At 40.7% G+C, this 13,876-nt stretch overlaps 1 protein-coding gene across 3 annotated transcripts in view; it reads right to left on the bottom strand.

The window, feature by feature from the left end:
- Positions 1-10,303: 10,303 nt before the first annotated feature.
- The window catches only part of pmela (premelanosome protein a), a 34,034-nt gene continuing 30,461 nt past the window's right edge, over positions 10,304-13,876 (bottom strand). For 2 of the 3 annotated variants that reach the window (XM_043681877.1, XM_043681879.1), the window contains exons 11-12: positions 11,347-11,440; positions 10,304-10,526 (exon numbers count right to left, since the gene is read on the bottom strand). In XM_043681877.1, coding sequence (XP_043537812.1) covers positions 10,364-10,526; positions 11,347-11,440 — 257 coding nt within the window. In that variant the 3' untranslated portion in view covers positions 10,304-10,363. The remainder of the gene's footprint in view (positions 10,527-11,346; positions 11,441-13,876) is intronic. The other variant, XM_043681878.1, reaches the window with a different exon arrangement.

The raw sequence follows: 13,876 nt of genomic DNA, 5'->3' as shown, positions 1-13,876 counted from the left end.
ATTAAATAGTAATAACGTCTAGGGATAAAATACACTTTAAAGAGTTCCAATTTCTGTACAGGTTTTAAAAGAGATCCTTTAAGATTATCTATCCAAATACCTAATTGGTCTTCCCAGTTCAATTGGCTTACCCCAATCCATGGATCAATTTTTGTACCAAGGTATTTATCGGTGCTTCCTGGATCTATAAACTGTATATTTCCCTCATTAAATTTCCAATTTGCCCTATCATTATAAATTTTATTTTTATAAGCAAAGTAGAATCCTTTTGTTTTTCTTACATTAACCTCTATCCCAGTATTATTACAAAGTTTTTCTATCAGTTTTAAATTGTATGCCATTCCTTCATAGGATTGGCTGATCAAAGCTATATCATCGGCAAACGCTAAGGTTACACAATGATAACTCTCTTTATCTTGACCCAAAAATATTCCTTTTTTCGTTTCTTCAATAGTACTTGTTTAACCCCTCTTAAAATTTTGATCTTATTTGCTTTACAATTAAAACCTTCGATCCTAGTAAAATTATTATTGTATAAGCTCATAATTAATTTAATAAAAACTGGAGGGAGTTGAGTTCTCTTCAGGGCATTTATTATCAATTTGTGTCGATTTTCTTTTTCTTAGCTCCATTAATGATATTCTCCAAAATGTTAATGTTCTCTTCACAACCTGCTACTCCTGCCATAAAACCTTTTTGCCGTTTATTTAAATTTATAACTTTACTTAACCTATTAGCTATAATTTTCGTTAAAAGCCTAAGCAAAATTGGACCTATTGTGATGGGTCTCCAATCCTTTAACCCAACCTCATCACTAACTTTGGGGATTAATACTGCTCTATTTATTTTTACTATATCAGGGATACTGCCTGTTTTCAACCAAATGGTATAAATTCTGAGGATTATCGTATTATCTTTATTAAATATTCTAATCACTTCTTTAAGCGTCATCTGATCCGGCCCCGCCACAGTTTTAAAGTCCATCGCCTTAATGGCCTGATTGACGTCCTCTACCGTTATAGGGCCGGTCAGCATGTCACACATTGATCCCTCAATTTGACCTTTATATTTGACAAAACCTCTCAAATTACTTTTATCATTAGGATTAGATAATCTATTTTTAAAATAATCCTCCAATTCCTCCTTGCTAAGCGGACATTCGCATTTAGCTGGAGCTCCCATCATAGTTCTAGCTAAATATTGTCTTTTATTCTTATATAAAACCTGTGTTTCTTTAAACTTTCCTTTTTCCCTACTATATCTTCTTTTAGCATTATTTACCCTCGTCTTACCTTCTTGTCTACTATCCTTCTGCTTAGTAATTAATCCCTTTTTATATTTCAATTTCTTTGACCTATTGCTCTTATCCTTGGTCCCTAATTTACCAATTATCATATCCATAATGTTGTCATAGTCATTTATTATACATTTGCTTTTCCTTATTTTGTCCTTCATCATGTCTACTAATTCTATTAATGATCCATCTTTAGTTTCTCCATTCCCATTAATATTATTATTTCCTTGATGGTTACACTCATCTATTACTATCTCCTCTATTGGAGTATCTAAATCTAGATCACTATTCTCTTCACTTCTATTATCATTAATGGGAACTACTTCCTGACTTGTGCCCTCAACTTTATCGCTAATCTTATTATGTTTAACTAACAATCTTCTTTTATTGGAAATTTGTTTTGACGTCTTAGTTTTCAATTTTTCAGCGATAAGTTTATTAATATTTTTACAACCTATAAATTCCTGTTCTAATTGTTGTAACATTTTTATTTTGGAGTTGGACCACACTCCTCTTTTACCTTTCTCTACTTTTTCCAAATTACCTTTTTTTTCTTTATTTCTTTTAGCATTTCTCAAATTAGGGTGCACGTGCCTCTCGTGCTGTCCTAAACCTATAGCTGTTGTAAATCTAATCGGGCAAATTTCACATTGGACTGATTTACCTTCTTCCCTCTCTTTTATATTACTATTACATTTAGGGTAGTGACACACGATTGAGTGGTAACTACCCTCCCAGCCGCATTTACTACATTTAACTCTCACAGCTTTAATTCCTTTACACAATTTTAAATGTTTTCTAAACATTCCCGTCGTATTATAAATGTTATTACAAAATTTACGTATAAAATTATCTAATGGATATTCTATTATTATTTCTATTTTATCTTTCTCATTAACAACAGGATGAATAATCCTACTCTCACTTTTCTCTTTATTGCTCTCTGGTTCTCCAATTTGACTAAAATCAAAGGGCCCTTTAAAATTTGAACTAAAAATTGTCCGGCTATTAAAAGAACAAGATTATTCTAGAGGGGTCTTCTCAATGAATCCTTCAATTTGAACTTGATCCTGAGTCCTCTGGACTTTACTACCAGCTTCCTCGTGCCTGCCAGAGGGCAGCCGTGCCGAAGTGACTATTATGGTCTCTTCAGTTTGCATAGAAATGGATAGTCTAGTCCTTGTTTGGCTAACACATTTAGCACACGGTGTCGCCAATAACAACCTTGCGGGGCAGTTATTTTCCTGGTTTCCCACCCAATCAGAAATTTTGGAATTCAACATAATCGCCGCTGCCAAAAATAGGTTTCTAACATTGACCGATAGGTCACCAGCTGCCTCATATCTTTTCTCTGGTCGTATTAGCCGACCTGAATAGAGTAATGCTTATGCAACAGAAAGAGAATGTTAAAACTGTCAGTGGCTATACAGCACTGGATAAAACCAAAGGTAAAACCAATGATAAAATCAGTGATAAAACCAATGATAAATCCATGGCAATATAACCTCTTAAACAAGTTAAAACCACTCCTCTGTTATTGAGCTTCCTCTCACAGGTCGTTTCCAGGGGGAACCACGTGGAGGTTCGACCAACTTTGCAACTGATAAGATACATAGAAACGATTGCAAAGGTGACTACACAGGCACCGTTGGGAGACCAACCAACCAAATAAGTTAATTGAGTTAAAGCTAAGGATCTCACAGTTAGTGCCCTTTTCACCACCAGCCAAGCTACATCTTGGTGCTTGTTAGAAAGTTCTGGTGATGAGGCACTCTGCCAAATGACTTTGACAGTCTTACTTCAGCGAACCACCCGACAAACTCAACTGCTTCCTTTTCCCGGAGGGTCTCGAGGATAGTGCGTCCTGACCACTTTCTGGTGGGCTTGTGGTCAAAGGTGTTTTCCTTTACAAATTTCTCCACAAAGGACTGTGATATGAGACAGTCCAACTACTTGGAATGTTCCACAGTGCTGAGGCCAGACCCATCCTCCATAACACTGGAAAAAGGTGGAACCTCTGTACATAGTGACAGTTGGTGTTTGTGTACTGAGGGTCATCGCTCAGCTTGATGCAGCTCTGATTTCTTTCCATATTGCTGACAGGCCTGCTGAACAGTTTGCATATCTGTCTGTCTGGCCTGATCCAATTCCCAGCATGCTGTTCAGTTGACCAGTGTTGCTTTCAGTGTCCAAAAGAGCTGTTATTTAACTTGAAAGGGACATTCCACTACCTATAATTTTACTTATCTAATCTGTGACCCAACTCAAAAATTACATTTGTTACTTAACTTGACTACTTAGTATTGAAATAGCTCAGTGAGCATCAGTCTATATTTGAGCCATTTCTGTGTCAATGAATTCATAGCCTGATCTAACTGTTCTGCTTGCCTTTTCATTGTATGTGAACCTGGAGGGTCATTTGGAAATAATCAAGCATGATTATCATCCGGGAGCAGCGGGAGACAGAGCTGAGGTGACGTTGGAGACCAGGAGGTTGCCGGGAAGCTAAGGACTTAGTATGTACTTGGGCAGTGGCTAAACCCGAGATACTACACATGTAGTATCTCCCTTCCCCCAACCTAACCAGAAGAAAAGGACTGTGTAAGGTAAGGTTTTTTTCTTTTCTCATATATTTAAGTGCATTGTTTGGTTTTAGTTAGTTGAGTTAAAGCTAATGCTTACAATGGCAGGGGACCTCAGACCTGCGGCATGTGCCTCTTGCCTGATGTGGGAGCTCAGGGACGTGGCTGACGTCCCTGGCTCTTACACTTGCAAGAAATGTGTCCAGCTGAAGCTCTTGTTTGACCGCATGACGGCTCTGGAGCTGCGGATGGACTCACTGTGGAGCATCCGTGATGCTGAGGAGCTCATAGATAGCACGTTTAGTGCACTGGTTACACCGCAGATTAGAATTGCTGAGGGGGACAGTGAATGGGTGACCAAAAGGCAGAGAAAGAGTAGGAAGGCAGTGCAGGTGTCCCCTGCGGTCATCTCCCTCCAAAACAGGTATACCGTTTTGGAGGGGCGGTGGTGGTGAACAACCAGTTGTTGTGGTGCATATAGGGACCAATGATATAAGTAAAAAATGAGATGAGGTCCTGAAAGCAGAATTCAGGGAGCTAGGAGAGAATTTAAAGAGGAGGACCTCAAAGATAATGATCTCAGGATTACTACCAGTGCCACGTGTTAGCCAGGGTAGAAATGAAAGATTAGGCAGGATGAACACGTGGCTTGAGGGATGGTGTAGGTGGGAGGGGTTCAGATTTGTGGGACATTGGGACCGGTTCTGGGGAAGGTGGGGCTATTACAAATCGGATGGTCTACTCCTGAACTAGACTGGAACTAATGTCCTTGGAGGAGTTTTTGCCACTGCTGTTGGGGAGAGTTTAAACTAATGTAGCAAGGGGCTGGGAACCAGAAGAGAAGACTAGTAGACAGTGAGGTGGAAACTAGAGACTGTAAGGCTCATGAAGTTAGCATTACCAAGGGGAAGAGTAGGCAGAGAGCAGATGAACACAAAGGAACTGGTGGTCTGAAGTGCATATATTTTAATGCAAGGAGTATAGTGGGTAAGGCAGATGAACTTAGGGCTTGGATTGGTGCCTGGGAGAATGACATTATTGCCATCACAGACACTTGGTTGAAGGAAGGGCATGATTGGCAACTAAATGTTCCAGGATATGGATGCCTCAAGCAGGACAAGGAGGGAAGTAAAAGGTGGGGAGGAGTTGCATTGCTGGTCAGGGATGATATCACGGCTGTGCTAAAGGAGGATACTCTGAAGGGCTTGAGCAGTGAGGCATTATGGATAGAGTTGAGAAAAAAGAAGGGTTCAGTTACATTGTTGGGGCTGTACTACAAGCCTCCCAACAGTGAGTGTGAGGTAGAAGAACAAATAAGTGAGTGTGAGGTAGAAGAACAAATAGGTAAACAGATTATGGAAAGATGTAGAGGCAACAGGGCGGTAGTGATGGGAGGTTTTAATTTTCCCAACATTGACTGGGATACACTTAGTGTCAGAGGTCTGGATGGGGCAGAATTTGTAAGGAGCATCTAGGAAAGGTTTCTAGAGCAGTATGTCAATAGTCCAACTAGGGAAGGGGCCATATTGGACCTGGTGTTGGGGAATGAGCCAGCCCAGTTGGTAGAAGTTGCACTGGGGGATTTCTTTGGGAATAGTGACCACAATTCTGTAAGTTTTAAAATACTTGTAGACAAAGGTGAGAATGGTCCTAAGGGAAGAGTACTAAACTGGGCCAAGATCAATTATATCAAAATTCGGCAGTAGCTGGGAAATGTGGATTTGGGGCAACTATTTGAAAGGAAGTCCACATTTGATATGTGGGAGGCTTTCATAGATAGGTTGAAGATAGTGCAGGGTAGGCATGTCCCTTTGAAAATAAGGGATAGGAAAGGCAAGATTCATGAACCGTGAATGACAGGAGAAATCGTGCGACTAGCCAAGAGGAAATGGAAGCGTACATAAGGTCCAGGCAGCTAAAAACAGAACGGGCCTTGGAGAAATATCACGGGAGTAGGACCAATCTTAAATGAAGAATCAAGCGGGCTAAAAGGGATCATGAAATAACTTTAGTGAGCAGAATTAAGGAGAATTCCCAAGGCCTTTTATTCATATATAAGAAGCAAGAGGGTAACCAGAGAAAGAGTTGGTCCACTAAAGAATAATGAAGGAAAGTGTGTGTCGAACTTGAAAATATGTCTAAAAGTCAATTCAATGAAAACCGAGAGTTATACTTCATAAAACACAATGATTTGTGCTTTTTGATTGATATAATTCTGATTTTTGCATCCTGTTATAAAGGAGAGGGATTCCTGAGCAATACGTTATTTAATAGATGACTAGAATTTGTCATTTCTTTGAAAAGCTCATTAGCATATAGAGCTGATATAACTCATAAAAGGCTCAACTATGTAGCACAGCGAAGGGTGCGTTTGCAACTATGTGGAGTGAAAGTATTCTTCTAAAAATGTTCTACCCTCATTCTATTAGGATGGGAACACTTTCTGGGTTCACAGGTTCCCCAGCACTGCATCTTATCGTCAAACTGACCACATCAGGGGTGGCTCAGTGGTTAACACTGCTGCCTCATAGCTCCAGGAACCCAGGTTCAATTCCACCCTCAGGCGACTGTCTGTGTGAAGTTTGCACATTGACCGTGTCTGCGTGGGATTCCTTCGGGTGCTCTGGTTTCCTCCCACAGTCCAAAGATGTGCAGGTTAGATGGATTGGCCATGCTAAGTTGCCCGTAGTGTCCAGGGATGTGTGGACTAGATTGATTAGTCATGGAAAATGCAGGGGGCTGGGTCTTGGTATTAGGTTCTTTTCTTGAGGTTTCACACACAAGATGCAATTCGCACACACCAACTTCTGCAAACAGTTAAAGTTTATTAAAGCCTGTACAAGCTAGGTGACCCCCTTTGACCCTCTTCACAGGCATGCAAAGTTGGGTCAAAGTGAGGCCCTGAACAAAGGAAATACATTCCCTTTATACAGGTCAGTTGGTAATGCTCACCACCCCCCCAATAATCACATATTACCCAGGTACAATGGTAGGATGAGGTCATCCTCGGAGATAATGTAAATGTAAATGTCCTTATCCTGGGGAATTGTTATGCAAATGATTTCCCGATTCAATGATTTCCCCAAGACAATGTAGGTGTCATATGTCCTAGCTTTGGGAGATGGCTATGAAAGCATTTCTGAATGGAAGGGACTGAATGAAAGTTTAATTTGATAATAGCAGGAGAGTAGTGGCAAATGACTGTCTAAATGAAATTGGAGTTATCCGTATTTCTGCATGAATGTCCCCCCCAAACAGAGACAGCACAGTTTAACCCTTTAACATTACATTATTGTCCAGAGAGTTAGTACAATTTAATCTTTTAATATTGCATTGGTGTGATACTCTTTGGAGGGTTGGTGCGGTCTCAATGGGATGAATGGCCTGCTTGCACAATGTATGAGTCGACAAGGTTTGGTAGTATCCTTGTTATGTTATTGGAACTAGGAATCCAGAAGGATGGACTATTGATGCAGTGATGTGAATTCAAATTTCAACAAGGTAGCTGGGGAATTAGAATTCAATTAATTAAATAAACATAGAATTTAAAATCAAGTCACAACCAGATTGTTGTAAAAATCCATCTGCTTTATCAATGTCCTTTAAGGAAGGAAACCTGCTGTCTTTACTTGCCCAAGCCAATATGTGATTCCAGACCCTCAGAAATGTGGTTGATTCTTAGCCTAAAAGATGTATCAAACTGCTATGTTTACAGTGATTTACAGTGAAGTTAGCTCACCAGTACAATCTCGAGGGTATTTATCGGTGGGCAATAAATACTGGATTTGTCAGCAATGCCCACATCCTGATTGAAACAATATTAATCTCTGGGGCTGGCAAGGAAGCCTAGATTGCCATTACTTTAACATAATTCAGAAAACCCATTCTTGACTGACAAGCTTTTGATTCAGAAAGAATAATTAAAGTCAAGCCTACTTCTGTGCTAATGAATAGGCATGATCTCAGTACTAAAGTGACAATTACATTTGCTTACCATTTAGGGAGACAAGGTTTGAATCACAGTTCTCAACTTAAGAAATCTTTGACTACATTAAAGAGTCTCAAACTGATCATCTCTGTGTAATGCTGTGTTTGATATTTATGGAAATGAGCTCATTCAGATTGAAGCTCAGCGAGGAGGTAAAAAAAACATTACTGCCTTTTGGCATTTAGTTGCACAAATCTCAATCCCCTTTCTGAAGTTTAAATTTGCATTAGATGATATAGAAAAAAAGTACAGAAGAAGTGTGACATATGTGAAAACATATGATTAGAACACATATACCTTTAGTGACCAATTGTCCATACATCAGCTGATCTTAATTTCATAATCACATCCATAGACTTGGGTTGGGAGGAGGCAGAATTTTCCCAAAATTGACTGGTCTTTTCCTGTAACTTCCATATGCTCTGAGTCTTTATTTGGTATAGTTGCCAAATCTAAATTGCAGTCATTGCTAAAATCTCTCTCTTCTAAAAGTTATGCATTTGCTCCTATGTCACATTTTGTGATTGAAGAGGCAGGAAAAAGGGATCCTAAGCCAAATAATGTGTTATGCATGACATTTGGAAATCCCGAAGAGGTTTGTAGCCAATTAAGTATTTTGAAAAAGGGTCACTATTGCACTGTAGGGAGACCATTTTGCACCTTCTCAGATAAGCAAATTGAGATACTCTGTTAAGAATCACACAGGTGAATCAATGTTTTTGCATACCACATTGGTTTGTTAATTAATAATCAATGACTTCTGTATCTAATGCCTTCCTTGATATATGCTAATTAGTTTATTATTTGCAGGCAATATTGTGATTGGCAACTATTTACTTTTGATCCTTCAAATGCAAAAGATCTTTTATAGCTTTCCAATGCATACAGATATACAGCAAGGATGCCATAATTTCCTTGCACTATCATAAGAAAGAAAGAAAGAATAGCATTTATATAGCGCCTTTCATGTGCTTAGGATGTCTCAAGGTACTTGATTCACAATCAGTCAGTTACTTTTGAAGCAGTCTCAGTTTCATAGGTAAACAGAGCAACCAATTTTGCGCACAGCAAGCTCCACTATAGCATGAGATGAGATCAGTTAATCTGTTTGTTCTATTCGTTCAGGATAAATATTGGTCACTGTTCAAATACTGCCATGGAATCTTTTACATTAACCTGAATGGGTAAATAGATACTCAGGTTGACATCTCATCTGAAAGACAGCACCTCCGAGAATAGTGCACTGAAATGACAGCCTAGATTTTGCGCTTCTCTCCATGAAGTGCTTAATGCAGTCAGCTTGCCTGTTATCCTTCTAGTTTCTTTCTCTGTCCCGATGTCATTTGGACAGGAAGACTGTATTCAAAGAACACTTGCATTTATATAGTGCCATTCACAACCTCAAAATATCTTGGAAAACTTAACACTAATTAAATATTTTTCAAGAGAAATCCCTCTGTTAATAAAGAAAACAGAGTAGCTAATTTACACACAGCAAACTCCCACAAACAGCATTGTGTAATTGACTAGCTAATCTGTTTGTGTGATGTTGAGTAAGGGATAAATCAAGGCCCAAGACAGAGAGGATAACTTCCTTGCTCTTCAAATGGTATCATGGGATTTTTTTTAGGCCAACGGAGAGAGCAGAAAGGGTCTCATCTGAAAGGCAGCACCTCTAATAGTGGAGCACTTCTTCAACACTGCACCGGAGTGTCAGCAACCTTCCATCGAACATCTGCTCACTTTGCTTAATTAACTTGTTCTGCACGGTCCCTTATGATTCGTGCATAGCCAACAGATTTGTGCATCTTAGATTAAGGTTCACTAGTCTGTGACCAGTTTGTCCCTGTATGGCACATTCCCAATTGCTTGAGGAAATATTGAGTGACAGCCAGATTTCTGTGCTCAACAGTGGGCGGCACGGTGGCACAGTGGTTAGCACTGCTGCCTCACAGCGCCAGAGACCCGGGTTCAATTCCCGCCTCAGGCGACTGACTGTGTGGAGTTTGCACGTTCGCCCTGTGTCTGTGTGGGTGTCCTCTGGGTGCTCCGGTTTCCTCCCACAGTCCAAAGATGTGCAGGTCAGGTGAATTGGCCATACTAAATTGCCCGTAGTGTTAGGTAAGGGGTAAATGTAGAGGTATGGGTGGGTTGCGCTTCGGCGGGTCGGTGTGGACTTGTTGGGCCGAAGGGCCTGTTTCCACACTGTAAGTAATCTAATCTAACTTTCTAAGACAGTTCTTGAACCTGCAGTTTTCTGACAGTGTTTCCAATTAAGCCACTAGCAAGATTCAAGCAACGGGTTGCAATGTTGTATCCCGTTGCTGGGTCAGGCAGCCTTGCAGCTTAAAATCTTATTTATTTGATAGTTCAAACTGTGTTAGGAATCAATTCACATCATCTCCCTTCCCCCGTTTAAAAAATGTTCACACTTGCAACTCGGGTTGGTTACATTTTATTAGTAACATGAATCCACTTTCATAATCCATGTTCTGTGTCTCAGACAACACACCCATGTAGCAAAGGGCTGTTCTCGCTGACTTTACTCCTTTGACGACCGAACATATTTCTTAGGAAAATGTTCACGGCAGCCCTGTCCGGGATCCACTCAGAGTGAATCCTCGAAGGGTTTTGCTGCAAGGGAGCATATTCCTTATACTTCCTGTTGAGTAAAAGAAAATCAATAAAGTGTTTTTTTAAAGAGAAAGCATCTCCCTCCTCTAATCTACAACTTTAACAGCACCTGGGTGTAAATCCTACCTCGTCCCCAAAGTAATAGAAAATTGACAGTTAGATTAAGAACTCTTAACACATTTGTACACAATTTAATTCAAAACTAGAAAAAATGGTTTAGTGTGAAATACTGACTGTTCAGCACTCAAGTTGATATTCAAATTAATTTGTTCATTTTCCTCTCTAGATGAAACGTGTCCCCAGAAATGGTCATAAAATAAGCCCCCGAATTTTGATTAGCATAATCCCCACTCCCGCAAGGAAAATTAAAATATACCAGATTTTGAATGTCAACCAGTTATGTTTCATATCAGCAATCCTTATATCTAGAGGACTGGAGTATAAGAATGCAGAAATTATGCTGCAGTTATACAAAACCCTAGTTAGACCCCACCTGGAGTACGGTGAGCGGATCTGGGCGCCACACCATTGGAAGAATAGATTGGCCTTGGGGGGCGTACAACGTAGGCTTACAAGAACTGGACCTCAGAGGTTAAATTATGAGGAGAGGTTAGAAATAAAAACAGAAATTGCTGGAGAAACACAGCAGGTCTGGCAGCATCTGTGGAGAGAAAGCTGAGTCAATGTTTTGACCCTTCTTCAGAACTCACTGGACCCAAAACATTGACTCTGATCTCTCTCTGCGTTTCTGTGTTCAGAAATCCATATGAAAAGCTAAATACCTCCCAAACAGCAAGTCATCCCTGAACTGGATCCTCTCTTTTAATGTGATAATTACATACACTAACCTGTAGGTAATGGCTACAACTGCAATGGTACTTGCAATGAGCAACATCCCAACAATTACCAAGGCTTCAGTTGTATTAGGTGTCCCATCTGCAACTGAGAGAAAAGTCTCTTTAAGTCGTTCAAAATTACAGCAATTTAGTTAATCAATGCACAGAACATTGATGACAGTCTTCAAACAAAAATGGAATGTTGAAAATGTGACCAGTGAGGTGAAATAGACCAACAATTTGGCTACAGTCAGTTTAAGCATGTTCCACACAAAGGCTTAATTTGATAAAGTTTTGATGCATTCCGAATGAAGTTAAAACTACTTGCTCTGCTTTTCCAAGCTATCTGTTCAAATCAGATGAAATTACATATTCAGTACAAATGAAAAGCCACATAGAAATCAAACCTGAACATTCTTTACCATGAATTTTGATGGAATAAAAAGGCAAAACTGAAACAATTGTTTTGTTAATGTTTCTTCTTGGGATATGGGTGCTGCTGGGCTTGGCCAGAATTTAGTGTTCATTGACTCTATTGCCTTTAAGTAAGTGGTGGTGAGCAGTCTTCACGGATTCCTACAGTACTTATGGTGTAGGCAGACCCACAATGCTGTTAGGGAGGGAGTTCCAGGATTTTGGCCCAGTGACGTTGAAGGAACAGTGATATGTTTCTAAGTCAGGATGGCGAGGGGCCTGGAGGAGAACTTACAGAGGGTATTGTTCCCATTTATCTGCTATCTTTGTCCTTCTTGATGGAAGTGGCTGTGGATTTGGAAGGTGGATAAGCAAATATCTGTAAAGTATTTTCAAAAATCTTATCTCTGCCTGCACTTACAGTCAATTGTTTCATTTATGAACTTTAATTTGCATATTTCTGATGGAAACTACCCAAGTAAAATAGTCATCTTGTAATTGCACCTCACTTGCACTGGAAATGTTGCAGCACCACCACTGGCAGTAGTGTAATTTGGTTTTCCATCATAAACATGGAAATATGAGTTTACAGTGGAAATCTGCAATTCAATACGGATACAGGTCCAGTGCTGGTCAGAGGAGGCAGAGGATCAACTCCGGTGCTGTCTAGAATCAGCTGATTGGGCCATGTTCAAACAGTCCACAGGTACCTTGGACGTGTACACCACCACTGTCACAGACTTCATCAGCAAGTGTGGGGAGGACTGTATACCAAGGAAGTCAATCCTGGTGTTCCCCAACAGGAAACCCTGGATGAATCAGGACATACAGAACCTGCTAAAAACCAGGAGTGAGGCCTTCAGAAAAGGAGACCCACTCAATTAAAAGAAATCCAAGTGTGACCTTCGCAGAACCATTAAGACAACCAAGGACCAATATCGATCCAAACTAGAGACCCAGAAAGACACCCGGCAACCATGGCAAGGACTGAATGACATAACAGGTTCTAAAAAGAGACAGTGCAAGATAGCAGATGATAACATATCCCTCCCAGATAGTCTCAACGCCTTCTATGCTCACTTTGAGCAGAATTTCAGTGGAGAGATAACACCTATTCCGACATGTCCTGATGAACCTATCTCAACAGTCACTGCATCAGAGGTCAGATCAGTTTTCCTTCCTGTGAATCCAAGGAAAGCGATGGGACCAGACGGAGTACCAGGTCGTGCACTCAGAGCATGTGCAGATCAACTGACAGAGGTCTTCTCGGACATCTGCAACCTCTCCCTGCAGCAGGCTACTGTCCCTGCCTGTTTCAAGAGGGTCAACATCATCCCTGTACCTAAGAAAGCTCTTGCAGCTTGTCTCAATGACAACCGCCCAGTGGCCCTAACTTCGATGGTCATGAAGTGCTTTGAAAGGCTGGTCATGGCAATAATCAATTCCAGCCTCCCCACTACACTTGACCCACTCCAATTTGCCTATCAGACCAACAGATCCACATCAGATGCCATATCACTTGCACTTCACTCCTCTCTAAAACATCTTGACACCAAGAACAGCTACGTAAGGATCCTACTCATTGACTACAGTTCAGTCTTCAACACTATTATCCCCTCGAGACTGATTGCTAAACTTAGCGATCTCGGACCACGCCACACTCTCTGTAACTGGATCATCAGTTTCCTCACCCACAGGCCACAATCAGTGAAGACTGGGCACAATATTTCATCCTCATTAACACTCAACACTGGAGCCCCCCAGGGTGCGTACTCAGTCCCTTACTGTACTCACTGTCTACCCATGACTGCGTCGCCAAATACCGGACTAATGCCATTTACAAATTCGCTGATGACACCACCATAGTCGGTCGAATCTCAGATGGTGACGAAACAGACTACAGACAGGAGGTGAAAGACCTGGAAAAATGGTATACTGACAACAACCTAGCTCTCAATGCCAGCAAAACCAAGGAACTCACTATTGACTTTCGGTGGGATGTTACTCATGCCCCCCTACACATTAACAGCACAGAGGTGGAACGAGTGGAGAGTGTCAAGCTCCTGGGAGTGGTCATCCACAACAAGCTTTCTTGGACTCTTCATGTGGACGCACTGGTTACAAAGGC

This window comes from Chiloscyllium plagiosum, chromosome 43 (assembly GCF_004010195.1).
Source record: "Chiloscyllium plagiosum isolate BGI_BamShark_2017 chromosome 43, ASM401019v2, whole genome shotgun sequence".
Lineage (NCBI taxonomy): Eukaryota > Metazoa > Chordata > Chondrichthyes > Orectolobiformes > Hemiscylliidae > Chiloscyllium > Chiloscyllium plagiosum.
Note: the sequence above shows the minus strand (reverse complement) of the source record. Positions and strands in the feature narration are given on the sequence as shown.